Here is a 20,525-nt window from a genome sequence, read left to right on the forward strand (position 1 = left end):
AGCTCGCCAAACACCAGAATGGGAAAAGAATACTAAAAAAAGGAAAAAAAGAAAAAAGAAAACGAAAGAAAAAGAAAAGGGAAACTAAGAAGGGAGCAACCCAGTTACAACCCGAGGAAAGGGGTAAAATCAAAATCAGCTACATCTTAAGGGAGAGATGCCCATTCAACTACAGACATTTTTATCTTCATCACCACCAACCCAACCGATCTAGAACTGTTGGAGAAAACCTGATTGTTCCTCTCCCACCAAATAGCAGGGAGAGAAAGCCACCAAACAGCCCTTTCTTGCTTCCCCACCCCACAACCATGCCAAGCCCAAAGAAGCATAGATGTGGACGCAGGCATAACCCAAGGCATGAAGAAAAACGAGAGAAAATGCGACCAAACTTGGGCTGTAAAAGGACAGTGGATGAACAAGTGGTTAGCCGACTCCTCATCACCTCTGGGGTTAGAGAAAAGCCTTCGAGTTTTGCAAAAGCACAGATTTAGCAAAAACAGCAACAATGTTAGTGGTAGTAGCCTTTCTCCCAGAAATTTGGCTTTGGCTTTCAAATGATTGATTAGCAAAAGTTTTACAATTGGCTGCTCCCAGATGTTAACCTTCCACTTTTAGTAGGGCTCTTAAAAAGCAAAAAAAAAAAATGATGACAATTTTCTTAAGAGGCAAAAAAAAAACAAAAGCAACAACAAAACCGGGATGCCAGGAAAGAAAACCAAACTTCATCCTAAGAAGAGACGCAAGAAGTCCATTTGATGATCAAAGCTCTAACTTTGTGGGAAATACAATCCACCAACTTCATGGTGTTGTTAAAACATTTCTCATTCCTTTCTTCCCAAACAGCCCACCATATAGCAAGAAGAGCCTTTCTCCAAAGCAATTTCTTCGTGTTCCCAAGCCTTACATCATTCTAAGCCTTCGAAAGAATATCAACTGATTCCGGAGCCATCCACATCACCTAGAACATTCCAAAAATATCTACCCAAATCGAACCTGGAAAAGGACAATGAACAAAAAGGTGGTCCAGAGTCTCCTCACCATGCATACATAAACTGCAAATGTTAGGAATGATCATAGCTCCCTTACAAACATTGTCCATAGTAAGGACTTTCTTCCTCCCTACTAACCACCGGAAGGCCACTACCTTAGGATTGACATTCTAGTGCCGAACCACCTTGGTGCACACAACCTTCATCTGGCAGTCCTCCCCATTCAGAAGGGAATAGAGAGACTTAACCAAAAATACACCTGATTTGTCGACCTTCCACAACAACTTGTCCTCTTCAGAAGAGGTAGAAGTATATGGATGAATGTGATGAAGCAAAGCAGCATAGTGGTCAACCTCCTCATCGTGAAGAAATCACCTACATGGAGATTCCCAAACCACCACCCAACCTATGCAAGAGAAGAAATCTGCCACTTTAACCTAGGGATCCAAAGCCAAACGGAAGATAGCAGGAAATTCGACTTTTAAGGAGGTGGTCCCCACCCACTCATCCTCCCAAAATCTGATTTTTTCCACATTCCCCAACAAAAATTCTAGTCCTTCCATGAAAGCCGTTTTCATTGAATAAACACCTTTCCACAAGGCCGACACTATATATTAACGAATCTCTTGAACACCAACCTCCTTCCAAGCATGCATGCATACTTTTAACATCTTTCCAAAGCGCTCCACCTTAGACCCTGAACCTCCAAAGCCATTTCCCATGCGGTGCTGAATTCATTGATTTAAGGTCCCTAATACCAACTCCACTCTCTTCATAATAAGATCTACAAACCTCATCCCAGCTAAGTAAATGGAATTTCTGCTTATCCTCCGCCCCTTGCCAAAGGAAGTCTGTTCTAAGTTTTTCGAGTCTTGAAAGCGCTAGAGCCGGGCATTAAAAAGTGACATGAAGTATAGGGGGAGATTCGATAATGCCACTTTAATAAGCGTAATTCAACCACCAAGAGAGGGGTGCTTGTTTTTCCACCATGTAAGCATCCTTTCAAATCTCTCGATCACCCTCTCCTACAGATGCTTGGCCAGTTTACCTACACAAAGGGGGCAACCCAACAAAAGAAGTTGGGAGCACCGCCACCGCACATCCGAAGACCTCGGCCAATCACCCAACTTCATCCATATCCATCCGCACCCCAAATATCTTGCTTTTTTGCAATCATGGTGTGTCGTAAAGGCCGTTACGTAACAGTAACGGTGGTAACCGTTACACGTTACGGGGTCGTAACAGCCGTAACAACCGTTATGGAAAAAAAAATGACCCATAATTGCTGTGAACGGCACGTTACATCCCCTATAAAGGCCATAATAGCCCTGTAATGGTCTACTACAGGACATATATAGGTTTTTCATACTTTTTAATAAACATTACGGGGTAGATACAGGTTTTTCGAGGGTTTTTTCAATAAATAAAAAAATAAAGAAAGACCGTAATGGCCATAACAGCCGTTATGCCCCATATCGTAAAGGTAACGGTGGTGGCCGTTACGACCACCGTTACTGTTACGGAACACCTTGTTGGCAATGTTAATTTTGAAACTTAGCACCGCCTCGAAACACTGAACAGTAATACACAGATTATCCACTATTTTGGGAAGATGCATCATAGAATACTAGAGTATCATCTGCAAACTGCAAGTGAGAGATGGGCTTGGTTGGGGAACCCCTCCACCTTAAAGCCCCTGAAGAAGCCCTCCTCCTATCCCCTAGCAAGCTTTCTACTCAAAGCCTCTACCACCATAGGGAAGAGAAACAGAGATAAAGGATCTCCCTGGCGAAGGCCCCTAGAGCTTTTAAGAAAGCCTTTTTTGAAAGCCATTAATAAGAACAGAAAAGCGCACCAACCCCACACATTCCTGAATCCAATTCCTCCACTTCATTCCACACCCCATCCGAAGCATCATGTAGTTAAAGAAGCCACAATCAACATGGTCATAAGCTCCCGTTTCATGAGTTCAAATCTCTTGCCTCCATTTTTTATTGAGAAAAAGACATGAAAATTTACAAAAATAATTCAGCTCGAGTCTCCATGCATCACTTTCAGTCAGCCGAGTCGGTGAGCCGATTCGATGAGTCTGTCAAGTGGGGAGCTAGTCACTCTCATGAATGAATTTCCCAGTGACTCAGTTCAAAACCTCACCAAATCGAGTCGACTCAGCCAAGTTTCAAGTTAAGTCAACACTTCTAGAACTATGCCTTGTAATGATTGCCATGCACTTTACCAAAGATAACAGGTTCTATGTATTGAAATAGTCAATGTAAATATTACCTGCCTAATCAGATCAAATCAAATTGAACTGAAGCCATCCAAACAACTCTTAAGTAGAATTTGCAGACTTCAAACATACCTTAAAACGATCTTCAGTTGGTGAGAATGATTTGGATACAGTTAAAATTTCAAACAGCAAATTCTGGAGCTTATCATTGAAACCATATAGCTTCAGCTCAAGCTTGTCCCCTATCATAGACAGGGACGTCTCCAGCTTGGCCACACCAGCCTGCACATTAAAGTGAGTATTTACAAACTTTGAGCTGAGATACTATTGCACCAAACAAGGAAGAAATATACAGTATTTGATCAATCATTTGCTAGATAAATTTCACAAGTGTGGCCAATTGGATGATCTAAAGAGTGGTCATACAGTAGGGCCCATTGTGGACCGGAGATAACACAATCTTTGACCAATCCGTTACATTTTGACAATCAGTTGTCATTCTGCATTTTCACTGGAAGGGTAGGATCATCTGTTAGGAGAGAATGGAATCATGAGGGGGGCCACAAGATTAAAGGCATGGTTAAGAACAGACGGCCACACTCACTATTTCTGGGTCAAATAAAAATTGCTGTTTATTTAGATCAAATGTCATATAACTCGATGACATAATGCCCAAAGAAACATTGAAATATGAAGCATGCATACTTGTAGCCAGCATTCACGGTACTGGTATCGATGCATGTATCAGCCTTGGGATACAGAAACATACAACCACCTAATATCCAAAAAGAGTTTGTATAATACATAAATAAAACAATACAAGTACAATGTGGGCCTCACCTATGAGATTTCAAAAAAGAACAAATATATATATATATATATATATATATATATATATATATATATATATATATATATTAATGATATTTTAATTATTTTTGTTATTTTTAATTAAAAATACTTTTTTGCAAAAATTCCAGAAACCATCTCCATCCATAGATCGGATTACAAGTGGTGTCCATTTAGTTTTTTAGACCCTATTTGCAATTTAAATGGGTAAAAACAGAAGATTCTAAAGACCCAACCATTGAGTCTTAATATTTTTTCTAAAGTCTTCCATTTTCCCCAAATTCAAAAATCAGAGCTCCAAATCCATAGTTTTGCATGCAAAATATACATATCATGATTTAGTAACTTATTTCTATTGATCTGAGAAAAAGAGTTAAATAGAAGAAAATTCATAAAAATTTTACGAAATCGGTTCCAGCCCTTTTCTGCTCCGTGATCGCAATTTCTGCATGAAACTTTGACGATATATTTGTAAAGCAGTAGTGTGCTATTTTGCAATACATCCATGTATTGATGATATATCGAACAATACATGTGACATTCTCATCAATATGGGGGAATTTTACAATTTCCCCTATGTTTCATAACGGGCCCATGCGATATAGATAGTATCTATCGATGCTGCAAATACTGCTTGTAGCAAGTGCGGAAACAAATCTACAATTCATTGATACTAGATGGAAAGCCATACAGTTAAGAGTGCACTGGAAATAAATAGATTAAAAGAAAAACAATTTTCCTTGGTAATAGTTCGTTTTAAAGCTCACCACAAATAGATAGGAGAAGGCTATGACAATGATGGATAGCTCAATTCAATGGGAAGCAGTGATATTGCTTCTAGTCAACTATAGTAAGAACATTGAAAACTATGATGTTTAAAACATTCAATAGGTATTAACTTTAAAAGCCATGTGGTTGTGGCTAATGCAAGTACAGTCTTTATTCATGATGCTGATGATTTATGCACTACAGATTCCAGATAATAACGTAAAACTGCACAGTGATAAAATTTGGCAAAGAACACAGCAAACATACAAAGCCCTGTGCTTCAGGACAGAAATAGTATCCCTCAATGTATTATTATCATGTGCAGTCTAGTGTAATTTGGAGTATGGTATGATGTTCAGAGGAAGAAATGGCATTATTTTCTTCAAAGCAGCATTTGTACAGGAGAAAACCACCCTTCAGTAGCCTATTTTGTTTTGCCCGCATCATGCAATGGACTAGCAAAAACCAATCATCTTAATGGGGTCTGATCAGGCAGATCTATCCTATGGAGGAGATCCCTGCAGTATCCCCCAAAAAACATCTGGAATGTTCCCCGTCACAACTGAAACTTCAACTAGAAGAGTACTTATATCATAGGGCGGCAGGTGACTGGTTTCACCATATCAATTATTTGGATTGCCAAAATGTCACCCCCACGTGTAGTGTTTATTGGTCCGACTGTGTGCTAATCCAATATTGTTTATTTCCTCTGTTTAGAAATAAAGCACCACCACCACCATCATCATAATCTAATCCTTATCCCAACTAATTGGAGTCAGCCTCGTGAATCCTGTTACGGCATTCCACTCTACAGAAATCCCAAATAAAGCACCATTGGTTCTACAAACACCTTCGCAAAATGAGTCCAAACATAGTTTATTGATTAAAGAACATACCTGATACAAAATCTCATTCAGCTCATCTTTAAGAAGATTCACAAATAATTCAGTCAAAACACATTTTTTTATGCTGCTGTATCCCTCCTTGACCGTTATCAGAAAATATGTGTTTGCACGAGGAACATTGAACGTCCAGTCGAGTTTGTACCATAACTTAACCAATGGTTGATCATCTATGCATTGTGGGAGATCTAAACTTGTGGGATTCTTTGATGATTTTGCATTGCGGATGGAGAAGTCACATGGAATGAACTCATTCTTTGGAGGCAAATGCAGGGAAGCATCTATTTGTGGAGGGTTCATCCACAGTTCCAAAAGAGATGGTGAAATGTCTTCTTCAATGTAGCAGGATCCAAACCATGGTTCATACTGAACATCTGAGACAGTAAAGAAAAGAACGAGACAAGTAGTAAATCATATGAAGGTAAAAGTGAAATAACTCAGGCAAAGCTTCAAAGTTAATGGGAATTATCGTGACTCAAGCAAAGCCTCAAAGTTAATGGGAATTAAGGTAACTAAAGCAAAGCCTCGAAGTTAATGGGAATAAAGTGCAAATATCCAATTCCTACAAAGTTGTTAAGTATATGCTGCAGTGGAGTTATATGATCCCTGTCCTGAAGATATGCATAGTATCACCTGAGCCTTAAGTCTGCACACGCAGGCACAAACATTGGTCAGCCAGACTGTTGATCTGATGTGTTCTACAGTGAATGGACAATGCCCCAAATATATCCCAGACTGGAGACCTAAGCTGTTGTATTTTCGGCACTTTTGTTAAATATGGACCATGGCTGTGCAGTTGAGGTGCAGGACACCAACAGAAGGGTTAGGATCTTCCATTCTAAGAGAATTTTAGGACACGGTCAACATTCTGGATCACCAAACCATGGTGTACTTTAGAAACTCCAAGCCCAAGATACTCCGCATATCCATGGGTTCAGAATCTTAGAATTTCTCAAGCTTCAAACGCAATTAAGATCAAATGATATGTTGAGGAATTCATGTTCAGTAGACTAACAAGAACTGTGGCTGACAGAAAATGCCCGATGAGTGGAGCATAGTCAAATCTATTTAGATGAACAAAGGAGAATCAGAAAGTTGAACCAATTATTGGGAAAATCATGGTAGAGCATATGGGATGCCTATGTGGTGGGTGGTGGTGAAGAGAACAAAAGAAAAGGCTACAAATGAGATACAAAGACAACACCAAAGACAAGTATTAGAGTACTGTTAAACAAGTGAGAATGCCTTGGGACGAGACAAATGAGTTCCTATAGCAGTGGGTCAAAGGGTTGGCATTGAGGGCTTACCTATTTGCACTTGTTATATCGATAAATTAACAGCTAGTGTCTAGGATCAGGTCCATTAGTGTTATAGTTATTTCCAGATGATGCCATGTTGATGACGAGACTAGATAGGCAGAAAAAGCTAAATAGGAGGTCCAAAGGCAGGCTCTAGAGCCTAGAGGCTTAAGAATTAGCATAACCGAGACCAAGCAATCGGAATGCAACTTTAGTAGGAATCTTTATAGAGGAAAGGCTTTAGCTAAATTTAATAGCCAAAAGATTCATCAAAGTGATTATTTCACTATCATCTCTATTATTGAAAATAAAGGAGAGAGATTGGTGATCATATTTCCAATAGAATTTGAGTTGGGTGGATATGGCAGGGATATGCCACTAGAGTAGTGTGATACCCACATGCCTGTGAAAAAAGCAAAAAAATTTAAGCCATTATTTGATTGGCTAAATTTTATTGGGCAGAGTGTTGGATCGTTAGGGGGCGACATGAGAAGGGGATAGTGTTGCAAAGATGCGGATGTTGAGATGGAGTTACGAAAAGTCTAGAAGGGATATAATTAAACATGAGAGAAGATGTGCAAGGAAGACTAAATATGGTTTCAGTAAGCTTCTAGGGCTTTAAAAGAGGCCAAGAGGAAGACCTAAAGGGACATGGATCCAGGTGATGAGAAGGGACATGAAGGCTTGTTTGCTTACTGAGGATACTGCCTTTGAAAGATTAATGAACATTGTAGCATAATCTCCTTTGTTACAATAGCACAGTACTACAGCGTCACTATATCATGGCACTATGGCATGTCACTGTAGATGCACTGTAGCATGTGGCAAAGAATCAAAAGAAGAGGAGAAAATAAGAGGAAGGCCCTAATTGAGTTGGACATCCCCCCCTCCTTTTTATAACAAAACAAATCCAATATGAAAATTATGTTCTTTAAATAACAAGGAAAAAAATACCCAACATATCCTAATCAACATAAACAAAACATAATGAAAGAATGGGAAGCTAAGTGGGCCTAGGTGGACATATCAACTTCCATTATCCCCTTCAACCAGTAGAGACTTCGCACGCATGAACTGGCAGTTAACTTCAAATCATCAATATGTTTAGTTAATGATATACTAGATTATTTACAATATGGGATGTTGCCTAATTATCACAAAACTGCATAGGTAGATTCATTACAATATGGGATGCACCTAGCTCAAGGAGTAAAGGCGAGGAAGAGAATAGGAGGGATAACCCAGATCATTCAGGGATGTTGTTGCGAGGAGTGTCCCCAACCAATGCGAGTGGAAGAGGCCAGAACAAGGGGAGGAGAAGAGGTCGAAGAAGGGGAGATCAGTTTAGAAGGAGGAATTTGGAGTAAGTTGGGTGGTTCAGGTGGATCCCGCAGTGGTTGATAATACCTAGGTTGTGCTACAATGGTCACTTGTAGTTGAAACAAGAGAGAGAGAGAGAGAGAGAGAGAGAGAGAGAGAGATCTAGTTTCTAAGATCGAGGTTTGGATGAATGCTTTGGGGGAGAATGACTTTCTGATCAAGCCATCGGGAGATAACAAGTGTTGGATCTCTAACACACCGGAGACCAATCTAGACCGAATAGTAGTCATTGAGGCTCTTCCCAACAATAGGCACGTGAAGTCAATTTGCAAGTGATCAAAGAGAACCTTCTTCGAAGGGGAAGATGTGTGGTTCCGAATTTGGGGGGGTTCCCTTAGAGCTGTGGTTCAGAGAATCTTCTGTGGCGATTGATTCTTGCCTTGGAAAGGTTGTAGCCATTGATTAGGAGATGGAAGTAAGCAAAGAAAACGGTGCAGTGAAGAAAAGAACCACTGTTGACCCTAAGATTGTCTCGATCATTGTCAGATATAAGTAATTGGCGCTAAGGGTGAAGAGGGGGAAATGGGGGGTGGCATGTAGATGGGAGAGTTGTCAAAGAGAAGGTAGTGATCAATCAAAGAAGCGTAGACAAAAGGCGGTGTGAGAAGATGGAGCACCAAAAGCAAAGGGCTACATACAAAGCACAAATTGGTAGGCAACAAGTTAGTGGACAGATGGCAACTAGCAAGCCAACACATGACGTGGTGGAAGCTGCGAGAATAGTGGAGGTAATGCATAACTCTCTCAACTGTAACATGTCACGTTGATTGACTCTCAAGGAGCGTACACCAGAACATGTGTCCATGGTGTCTTAGGTCAAGCGAAAGGCACCGTATTTTAGACACGCGGCAAGAGAGTTTTAAGACTCAAGTGACAACAGAGATTCAGGTTGAGGCTCAGGCGAGAGATGAGGTTCGGTTAGAGGCGGAACAACCATGTGGTGATGATGACAAATGCTTAAAAGGCAGTGGAATGGCAACAGACGACGCATGGCAAGCACCTTAGAAGGTGATGATGATAAATGGGTTAGGGGAAGCAAGAAACCAACACGTGTCCAATTAAGCATTTGAGACACTTTCGCACTCGTGCCATCCTTGGCATGTGCAACGGCATTGGCCTTTTTCCACTCATGTGGTAAGGCTTCTAAGTTGCCACACGTGGCAGGACTCAGACCCCCTTTTATCCCAAATGCGTGAGTCGAACTCTCCTTTGGGATGAGTCTTGCCAGAGGTGTTAAGCTCCACCAAGAAGTGGCAGATGTTCTTTAGAAGTGGAAGGGGCATCGGCTGGTCCAAATTGAGGCATCAACAAATGTACTTATACCTCAAGTAGCTTATCTTGGTTTATACTCACTCAGCATATGAGTATGTTTGTTTTCCAACATTACATTAGTACTTACCCCTCAATTTTTTTGGTCCACCCTTAATATCAACCATCCATCATGTGAGGCTAACCTTTGATGTGGACCGTTCATTATGATGGGCTCACCTTGGCCCTATCTTCAATGTGAAGTGTCCAGTGTGGGGCCTACCTTTAACATGGGTCATCCACCTTGCGAGGCCCACCTTCAACGTCGACTATCCACCGTGTGGGACCCACCTTTGGCGTGGGTTGTCCATTATTCAGACATTAGATGTGGACCGTCCATCATGCGAGGCCCCCTTGGATGTGGCCCATTCATCATTAGGGGCTGACCTTCAATGTGGGTTGTCCTCATATAGGACCCACCTTGATATGGGTCATCCATCATGTCGAGCCCACCTTCAATATCCACCATCCCATCATGTGGAGCCCATCTTTCATGTGGGCCCAGCCTTCGACATGGGTTATCCATCATGTGACGCCCACCATGCGTGCGGACCATTCATCATTAAAAGTAGACCTTTGATGTGAACTGTTCATTATGTGGGGCCCACCTTGATGTGCGCCATCCATCATGTGGGGCCCACCTTCAATGTCCATTACACATCTTATAGAGCCCACCTTTCATGTACACAGTCAGTCATGTGGACCCCAGTTTCAATGTGGGTCGTCCATGCAAGGCTTGCCTTGGTTGTGGGCCATTCATCATTATGAGTTGATCTTTCATGTGAACCGCCCATTAGGTGGGGCCCATCTTAATATAGGTCATCCATCAGTGGGCCCACCATTTTTTTTAAGACACGGGGTGTCCCCACCCCTTTGAGGCAAGACTAATCCCTGCAGATACACACAATCACCCACAACCACATGTATCGGGTAATGCCGAGGGGAGTTGAACCCACACCTATAGGGAGCAAACCCACAATGATGGCCGCTTGCCCAAACCTTGTTGGGAGCCCACCATCAATTTTAATTGCCAATCATGTGCGACCCACCTTTAATGTCCATTGTCCATCATGTTGAGCCCATCTTTGATGTGGGTCGTCCATCATGTGGGCCCCACCTTCAATGTGGGCAATCCATCATGCGAGGCCACCTTTGATATGGATTGTCATTATGTGGAGAGATAAGAAGGAGAAAGAAGAGAGACGGAGAAACAAGGTGACTGAGAGGGAGAAGGAGAAAAATAGAGACGTAAAAACTTAAGAAACAAAAAATAAAAATAAAAAATTAAAAAAAATTAAAAAAAATGGTTGAAGGCTACAAGCAACTTTAAGGTATTAAATTACTTTTGAAAAGGTGCTTACCAAACTAACTTTAAAAAGTAACTCATTTCTTACCATAAGTTCATAAAAATAAAAAAAAATAATAATAATAAAAGGTTACTTATCGGGTGGTATCCAAACTCGCCCTTAAAAACTCCTTTTTCCAAGCATTCAGTTTACTCTTAAGAAGCATGAGCTTTTGAGACAATATGAAACCAATCGCACCTATGATATTGAAAGATTGCCACCAAACCTTTAATAAGATGCACAAAACCTTCCACTTCCAACCACATAAGTTCAAAGAAAAATGGCTTAAGCCCCCAACAATCTTCCTCACCTTCCAATAAAATAGTTGATGGTCAGACATGGATCTGGGGAGACCACACAATGTAGCCTAGACCACACAATGTAGCCCACACAAGGGAAACTTATCATCCAATCAACAAAGAGCATAAATATGTGTAGCCTAGACATAGCCGGTTCTTCCCTCCCATTGGACCAAGCGAACTTCAAGCCACCTACTCCCACATGCGATTTTTAAAATGCCAAGGCAAGTGCGAAACCCACAACGTTTTCTATCACACATGCCGAAAGAGGCACAAGCGCCAGATGATTAGTTACCATCGAGCAACATGTCAAAGCAAACTGTGCTTTGACACCTATGCTCGGAGTACACGTGGGGAAGACAACTCTCTAGACCCACCTCAACCACCTGTCCCCCAAACCTCCGAATATCATACACGTGCTGCCAGCAACTTTGTTAAATTATGAGAACTGGCCCAAACTTCTTGATAACCTTGACGATGCCAGCTGACGTCATGGACACATGCCAGCTGGATATTTAAAGCACTGTCTCCAGTGTTGTCATGTGCGACCACACATTCGCATATGCGATTGCATATGCGCACATTGGAGGGGAAATCGCATATGCGACGGTGGCATATGCGATTTCTGCACATGTGATCACATATGCCACTCGTGCAAAAATATGCAATCGCATATTGGCCAACGGTCAAAAATCCAACCGTTTTCTAACCGCTTATTAAAAAAATAATAATAATAATAATAAATATCAAAATTCAGTCGTTTCCCTATAAAAAGGCATTCATACCCCCTATTTGCATTCTAAATACACTCAAACTCTCTCTCTCTCTACTCTCATACACTTTCAAAGTCTCAAATCTCTCATTCTCTCTTTACATAATTACATTTTCCATCTTTCAGCTCTCAAATTTGAAGCCTTTGAGGCACAAGCTCCATCTTCTTTCAAGTTTCAATCAAGATTGAAGAAAGTAGAAGCAAGAATACATCGAAATTGAATTCCAAGTCACGTCTCACAACTGATTTTCTACATCTCTCTCTTTCTAGTTTCTAGATATCATTTCATTTTCTACATCTCATAATTCTCATTCATTTCATTTTCTACATTCTCTTATTTATTATATTCATTCTCAAGTTACATAATATTCATTCATACTCTCTCTCTCTCTCTCTCTCTCTCTCTCTCTCTCTCTCTCTCTCTCTCTCTCTCTCTCTCTCTACAAGACTCGAAACAATTTTTTATTTTTAGTTTGTTAAAACATACAAGTTACAAGAAGATTCATAAGATTCAACTTTCAAGAATCAAGTAAGAGTTCAAAGAATGCAAGAATTTACATTCTACAAGAGCAACAAGAGTACAAGTCTACAACATTCAAGAGTCAAGACAAGAAGTCAAGATAATATTTCCGAATTTTAAATTGTGTAATTTGTATTTTTGTAACTCTCTCTCTCTCTCTCTCTCTCTCTCTCTCTCTCTCTCTCTCTCTCTCTCTCTAACTCCCTCTTTAGTTTTTACTAGTTTACGAGTTACAAGTTGTCATGGATGAAAATGGACTGACCAGAGATGACCAGTATGATAGAATACAAAAGGACCCAAGGAAAGCGCTCCAGTTCTAATGCTCAGGAACAGCCTCTGCACGAAGATCGACAACCTGACCACAAGCTGAGAACTCGACAAATCACCGAGGACTTGTTAGAATACGAATCAAATTGTTCTACATATTGGAAGAAGACTTGACCACAGCCTACCAAAGATTCAGCTCGGGATGATCGTCCTTAAGTCGACCCCGGGCTTTAGATCATGAGGTTGGCTTGGATGGTGGACCTCGGATACCAGTCCCTTATGCTCCCAAGTCGCGACCACCCCCAACCTTATTGCTAAAAATCATTCCCGAGGATCTCGAGAAACGGCTAAGAAACGGAAGCAACACACGCCTATTATTCAGGAAGCGTTTTCATCCATGTAATCAACTCTAGGCCTATAAATAGAGGCCCCACCTACAACAAAAGGTACGCACCAGTTACCCTTAAATCGACTAGACCCAAATTCCCCAAGAGTTCTAACTTGCATCGGAGGGTCCCCCGGCCATAGCCAGAGTCTCATTTACCATCTTTGTGTTGCAGGTGCCCAAAGGTCTCGTAAGGGCTAACCAAATTTCAGCATCAACACAAATTATAACAAGAAGAATCAATACACACACAACCACACCATGTCTTCTTCCCACTCTTCTTCTTTGAAACCCAAATCGAATGACCCAGGTTGGAAGTATGGGCACTATCATAGTGCCACGGATAAAACTCACATAGTATGTGAGTTATGTGGGTATGTGGGTTCCGGTGGCATTGCGCGGCACAAGCAACACCTTGCACATTTACCAGAGTCAAATGCAAAAGCATACGACAAAATTACTCCAGAAATCCGAAAGAAAATCATGGAGTATATAGATAAACAATCGAGAAAGAGATGCGATAGTACCCTACGTCACAAGGAATATATGGAATAAGACGCGTACAAAGATATAAACATAGTTGATGTAGATGAAGCTAGTCTCACTCCCCATACTTCGACAGGCCAGTCTAGACCACCACCAACGGCTCGAAAAGAGCCCGAGGGCATGGGCCCATGGATAGATGGTGTAGACCACACCCTGAGGATTTGGTCGACCAAAGGGGTCAAGGCAAAGGATCGGCTCAAACAATTTTAGAAAACCGGAATTTAAAAATAAAATTTTAAAAAAAAAAAAAATTTTAAAAAAAAAGAGAGATGGGAAAATCACTACTCAATACATTGTTAAGTGGTTTACCAAACCGGCATTACTTTCAAAGCAGTTACATCAAGAAACTTCAAAGTTATGGTTGAGGCTATAAGCCAATTTGAACCAGTGTTTTAAATAGCGGTAGCGTGTTGCGTAGCGTTCAACCCTCCGAAGCGTGAAGCGAAATAGCATAGCGTGTAGCGTAAGATACACAATACTTCTATTTTTTAATTAAAAAAAGAAAAGAAAAATATGATAAATATTAAATAGTAAGAAAAAAGCAAAATATATAAATGTCACATTCTTCAAAAAACCATACATCACAGTGAACCCCACGCATGTGGGCCATGCCATACACACAATAGTGGACCCCACGCATGTGGGCCATGCCATACACACAATAGTGGACCCCACGCATGTGGGCCATGCCATACACACACCACAGTGGTCCCCACGCATGTGGGCCATGCCAAACACACACCACGGTGGACCCCACGCATGTGGGCCATGGCCGCGCATGTGGGCCATGGCATAAAACACGACAGAGGACCCCCACACATGTGGGTCGTGGCATAGAATACTACAGTGGACCCCACGCATGTGTCCCAAGTGATGGTTAGATGAGTCAAATCCATGCCATACACACCACAGCCCCCATAAAAAGAAAAAAAATTGAAAAAATGAAAAAATAACACAAAATTTCAGTATAAATAAAAATAAAACTCATTAACAATGATTAAAGGGCCAAAACATACCTTAAATAGAGATTTAATCAACCGAAAATTGATTTTTGGGACCTTCCGCGCAGCTGCGAAAAGAGGGATACGCAATCTCTCCCTTGTTTAGGCTTCAATGCTCCTGAAATTTCAGCAAGATGATGCTCTTGTAATTCCGATTGAACACCAAAAATCGGATTTGAGAAAGGGCTCTTCGAAATCTTGGAATCAAAGCTTAAAAAATGGGGAACCTGCGGCTGCTGCGACACTGCAATAGGGTTGTTCAAAAGCCCTATTGCGATTGTTTTAAGTTTTTTTTTTTTTTTTTTAAAAAGACTTATAATATGAGTCTACCACCACCTACTCAAAAGGAAAGGAAAGATGCCCAGTCACCACCATTTAAAAACAAGTTTTTAACTAAAATGACTTTTATTTTAAAATTCTTACAGTAGTCTTGAGGTGTATGCGATATACGCTACACGCTACGTATGTGTAGTGTACGCTACAGCCCTTGTAGCGTATGTGATTGCGTATTTACGCTATTTTATATGCTACGTAGCGTTTCTTATACGCTACGCTACACGCTATGTTACCACGCTATTTAATACACTAATTTGGGCATATGCTTAAACCTCTTTCATATCATGAAATGAGGGAGACGTGCCTCAAAGGCGAAGTTGATTATACACGATCCTTTATAGCCGAATATAAGGAATCGTTGAAATCGTATGGATGTTCACTCATGGCCATTGAATAGATCGATATATCCGGTCGATCTATTATTAACTTTCTGGTAAATTGTCTAGTTGGGACAATGTTCTTGAAGTCCGTTGATACATCGGTTGGATTTGTTGATGTGTTGGAAAGAATGATTACAGATAGAAAAAAACGGGACAAGATCTCACCTCTATTGGACTTCTATACAAAGAGTGAGAGCATATTCTCAAGGGATATCATCATCACGCATCGGACAATGAAATTGCCCAGTTAGTAGTATGAATGTCTCGACTCTCTTACAAATAGTTTTTTTTCAATGTAATATACAAAGTCTAACCTATTTAAATTGTTTTTCTCAGCTGACTGGTAGGTTGCCTATAGAGTGGACCTGAACAAGAAGGATCCAACTCTAAAGAAGTGGGCCATGAGGATTCTTGGACTCACGTATTCTGTCAGTGGTTAAAAATGCAACTGGAGCACGTTCAAGGCAGTAAGTTTGGAATGAAAATGTTAATATATTAGTATATTACAGACTTTCATGCAAATTCACACCAAGAAAATGAATTGCCTTGAGCAAAAGAAGCTCAAGGACTTGGTCTTCGTCTAATACAATAAAAAATTACGAGAATGATTCCAGACTAGGAAAGAAAAGCCTGATTTCTTTAACCCCATCTGCTTAGATGAGCTGGATGCAAATAACGAGTGGCTCGTAGAGACGAAGGACCCGATATTTGCTGGGGAGGACCTGACATGGACGCTGTTTGAAGATGCCACATACGGATCGACACCTAAAGAAGGTACTTCTACTTCCACTCGAATACGAATGATAGGGGGCGAGTAGTAGCAGTCAGCCCGTGGAAGAGATCGAAGACATAGAAGGAGGAGATTATGATGATTAGGCTGAATATCCACCGTTGGATGTTGATGAAGTATTAGTACATACAAATGATGAAAAAACAAAAGAAGAAGAAAAAGTGTACGTAGAAGAAGGAGATGACTCGGATGATAACGATGGTGGTGGTGATCAAATGCCACAATGGCAAATAAATCAATGTATATAGTAGCATTTACCATTTAGTATTATTTGTTATAAATTATAATAGATCAATAATAAATAAATAGTTTCTTCATTTTGTTTACTAGCTATGTGTTGATTGATATTTGTTAACTATATCGTCGAACGTTGATGAATTAATGTTTAATTCATTGTTTAATTGGTTTTATTTCACTCAAATGTATTTTAAACATATAAAATTATTTATCTATTAACTTAGGAAAGTTCCTCAAACTTTCTTTTTTTTTCTTTTTTTTAATTTTTTCAAAAAAAAAAAAAGATAGGGACATAAGATGCACACGCACAGGCATGTACGCAAGGAGGGCCTCACCATCGATCTGGATCGATGTCCAAGGGCCTCCTAGTTAGAGGACTGTGTCTTGGTTCGTTGGAGTGGACCCGATAGTCATGTGAATCCCACCATGGGTTCTCATGATCGTGGCCCACTATTCTAATTAATCTAGTAGTTTGGATTTTGCTTATTATTGTTATTAGGAATATCATGGACGGTTTAGATTGTTTTGATTAGTTGTTATTTTTTATTACTTTGTCTCCAAGTAATAGGTTGCGCACATGACGCGAGTTTTAGGGTATAGGATTTTATTATAAATAGGCACCCCTTGTAGTCTTTTTTTCTCAGTGAAGATTAAATAAAATTTTTGTGTTTTCCTGCTCCTCTCTCAGTTGTGAAAACCTAATTAGGTGCGAAACCCTCCCTTCTTTGAAGGGCTACTACTGTGGTGCGAATCCACACCTATCCCGATTTGCCCTCACCTTCTTCCATCCATATTTCTCCTCCTACAATCATCTACACTTCAAATCCATTCTCTATTGCAGCCGTTGTTCTTTCTACAGTAGATTTCCATAATCTGGCTCTGCAGGAGGGCTGAAACTTCGGTGAAGCACCACGCACAAACCGTGTATCGGATCGAGCTAAAATTTGGGGGTTTTGAAGTCCACCCCTGGCCGACCAGGGCCAAGCTGGCCTTTTTCTTAATAGTGGGCCCCACACACGTACGGCCGAGATCACACACACTTGCGTCTGGGCCATTGTCGTTGTCCACACGTGCGGTGCTTCTCTGGTTCGTCTCTTTCATCTCTTTCACTCCTCTTTCACCCAAAATCCCTAACCCTAACCCTAAATTACTCAAATCCCCAATTTTATGTCCTTTCTTCAACTTTAAGGTTCCCCGAATTGAAATTTTTGAATCCCTTGGATTGGGGGAATTATTTCTGTGCATGTGTGGATGAATTTACCCTCTTTTGATTATTGTTTGGTTTATAATTTTGATTGATACGGCCCTAGCATGTGTAGGCCTGAATCCGCATAAAATTCCCCTTGATTGAGTGCTTGAACTTTTGTGTGGGATGTGGAATTTTATGTAATTGTTTCTAAACTAGTGTGATCTAAAGCCTGAAAATCTTGCATATCATATTTGAATTCCATGTCCTGCATCAAAAAAATTATATATATGCGACCGCATATGTAATATGACAACATTGACCCTCTCCCACCACTGACACCCACCAAATAGTGCTGAGAAAACCACCTCCCTCATGATGGCCTAACTCCTTACGTGACAGCCTCCCACACATCTCTCCCTTACAAGTGTCATTACAAGCCTCCCAATTGATCCCCATGCTATCTATGCATCGAACCAACTCCGAAACCTAACTAGTCGCTCAAACCTCTTGCTGAGAACTCCTGATAGACGGCTCAACACATGTTAATGGCTCAGAAGCATCCATGTCAACCACTCGCCGCCCAACTGGATTTTTAAAGCACCATCTCCTGCCACCGACACCCACCGAAAAGCACTACGGAAGTTGCCTCCCTCGTGATGGTCTGGCTTCTCTCATGTCAACCTCTCACACACCGCTCCCCTACACATGTCATTACAAGCCTCCAGGTCATCTCTGAAGCAAATCGCGAGCCTTCCAACTGACCCCCAAGCCATCTACACATTGAATTGGCTTTGAAACTTAACTATTCACCCAAACCTCCTGCTGAGAATTATTGATTGATGTCTCAACACGTGGACGGCTTAAAAGCATCCACGCCCACCACTCGCTGCTCAATACCGATTGTTATCCTCCTAACTCAAATTAGAGCAACGGTAATCTCCTCCCCATTCCCTATCGAAGGGTCAACGGCTAAGGGTCGTAACCTGATGCAGGGACATGTGATGACCTAATCCTAGATGCATGTATAAACAGGTTAAAGAATATTCAAATAAATATATTAATCAATTAACCGTTTCCAATCAAAAGGATTAGGTAAATCTCAACACAAAGATGAGATCATTTCGTCAAGATCATGCCTCTTGGTATAAAATCACGTAAACAGTAAAAGGGGAGAACCTGGGGATATAAGGATATCACATATCTAGCATAAGTCAGTCCACAATCAAGTTTAGATCTGATTCTACTGATTAACCATCCCCCTTTTCTATTCAAACCAAAAGGACGATATCCAGAGAGGAACGAAAGGGGTAAAGAATGAAGGGTTCGAGATGAAGTCAAAAGAAAAGAAGGCAGGTGATTCTTACCTTTTCCTACACCTCAAAGATCTAGAAAAAAGGAAACCTAAAATCGGGTGGAATCCTCTACACCCAAAGGTCAATCCTAAAACCCTCGTCTCTTGATAAAAGAGGAAGAAAAGATATGAATTCGTATTCATTCAATAATAATTAAAATAGGGTTTCTTATAATGTATATATAAATCAACACCCAAGGGTCAATCCTAAAACCCTCGTTTCTTGATAAAAGAGGAAGAAAATATATAAATTTCTATTCATTCAATAATAATTAAAATAGGGTTTCTCATAATGTATATATAAGTCATGCAAAAAGTAAAAGTGCACTAAAGCCCCTGAAAACAAGAAAAATAACAAAAAGACAAAAAAATAATGAAAGTGCAATAAAGCTCATGAAACAAGAAAAAAGAACAAAAAACGTCTAAAACTAAAACACCCGTGTGGCAGTGTGAAATCCGACTCATGGATTTGTAGTCAGGGTGTGGTCATGCCGCTCCTACACTCGTAGCGCGTCAGAAAGTGGATCTGATGGACCCAGCGTCCATCCACATCAACTCCTCCCTCCGGTACTCTGTCGGCGACGCCGCCTCCTTCTCTGGTACACTCTAAAGGGTGCACCACTGATGTCTGCATCACAACCTCTCCCAAGCAGGAGCCCACCGCCTTAAAGACCTCCATGAGCCATAGTTCCAAAGGGATCTCCCACAATAGATACCCTACTTCCACCTCTTCGAAGGACTTCTCCTCCCATCATTGAAAAGAGCCCCTAAGCTATAATTTGATCTATATTAATATCAAACCTAATGGATACCCACAATACCACTTCACCCAATGATTTGATGGTATGGTCCTCCTGTAGCCCATAACAAACTTCGAACTAGCTCCTGGTTTTCTGCAACGAAGCTCCCTCCTTAGCGAGAACGAGCAAGGTATTCTGTAACTGTGGCCAAGTCCTCTTCAAAACTTTTGGGTTAACCTTTACCACCGGAATCCCCATCTCCTCATCCTTCCAAGCCCAAACCTCTAATTCCTGAATATCCTTCATTGTCCATAGATCCTTCCTCCAGGCTAACCCTTCTACTTTCCCACCACTGCATCGACAAAGGATTAAACTACCCAGACCCTCTTTCCTCTCCCCCCCTTCTCACCTTCTCCCTCTCCCCCTTTGACAAAGACAACCTCCCCCTTCCCTCCCTGGGTCCTATGCTCCACTAACCCTACTGCTTCGCTTCCCCTAATCATCTTCACCTTGCTGGAACCTAGCATTGACCACCATGTCCAAACCATAAAGTGCTTTCTACAATAGAATTCCCATTCTTTTAAATACCTTACCATGAAGCAGGTTTTTAGCTCACTCCAGTTCCTCCATTGTCCATATATG

General features: G+C 41.0%; 1 protein-coding gene across 3 annotated transcripts in view; it reads right to left on the reverse strand.

The window, feature by feature from the left end:
* The window catches only part of LOC131223832 (nardilysin-like), a 108,943-nt gene that overhangs the window by 30,975 nt on the left and 57,443 nt on the right, over positions 1-20,525 (reverse strand). For all 3 annotated transcript variants that reach the window (XM_058219350.1, XM_058219349.1, XM_058219351.1), the window contains 2 exons: positions 5,733-6,112; positions 3,352-3,501 (listed from right to left, as the gene is read on the reverse strand). In XM_058219350.1, coding sequence (XP_058075333.1) covers positions 3,352-3,501; positions 5,733-6,112 — 530 coding nt within the window. The remainder of the gene's footprint in view (positions 1-3,351; positions 3,502-5,732; positions 6,113-20,525) is intronic.

The sequence above is a fragment of the Magnolia sinica genome, chromosome 13 (assembly GCF_029962835.1).
Source record: "Magnolia sinica isolate HGM2019 chromosome 13, MsV1, whole genome shotgun sequence".
NCBI classification, from domain to species: domain Eukaryota; kingdom Viridiplantae; phylum Streptophyta; class Magnoliopsida; order Magnoliales; family Magnoliaceae; genus Magnolia; species Magnolia sinica.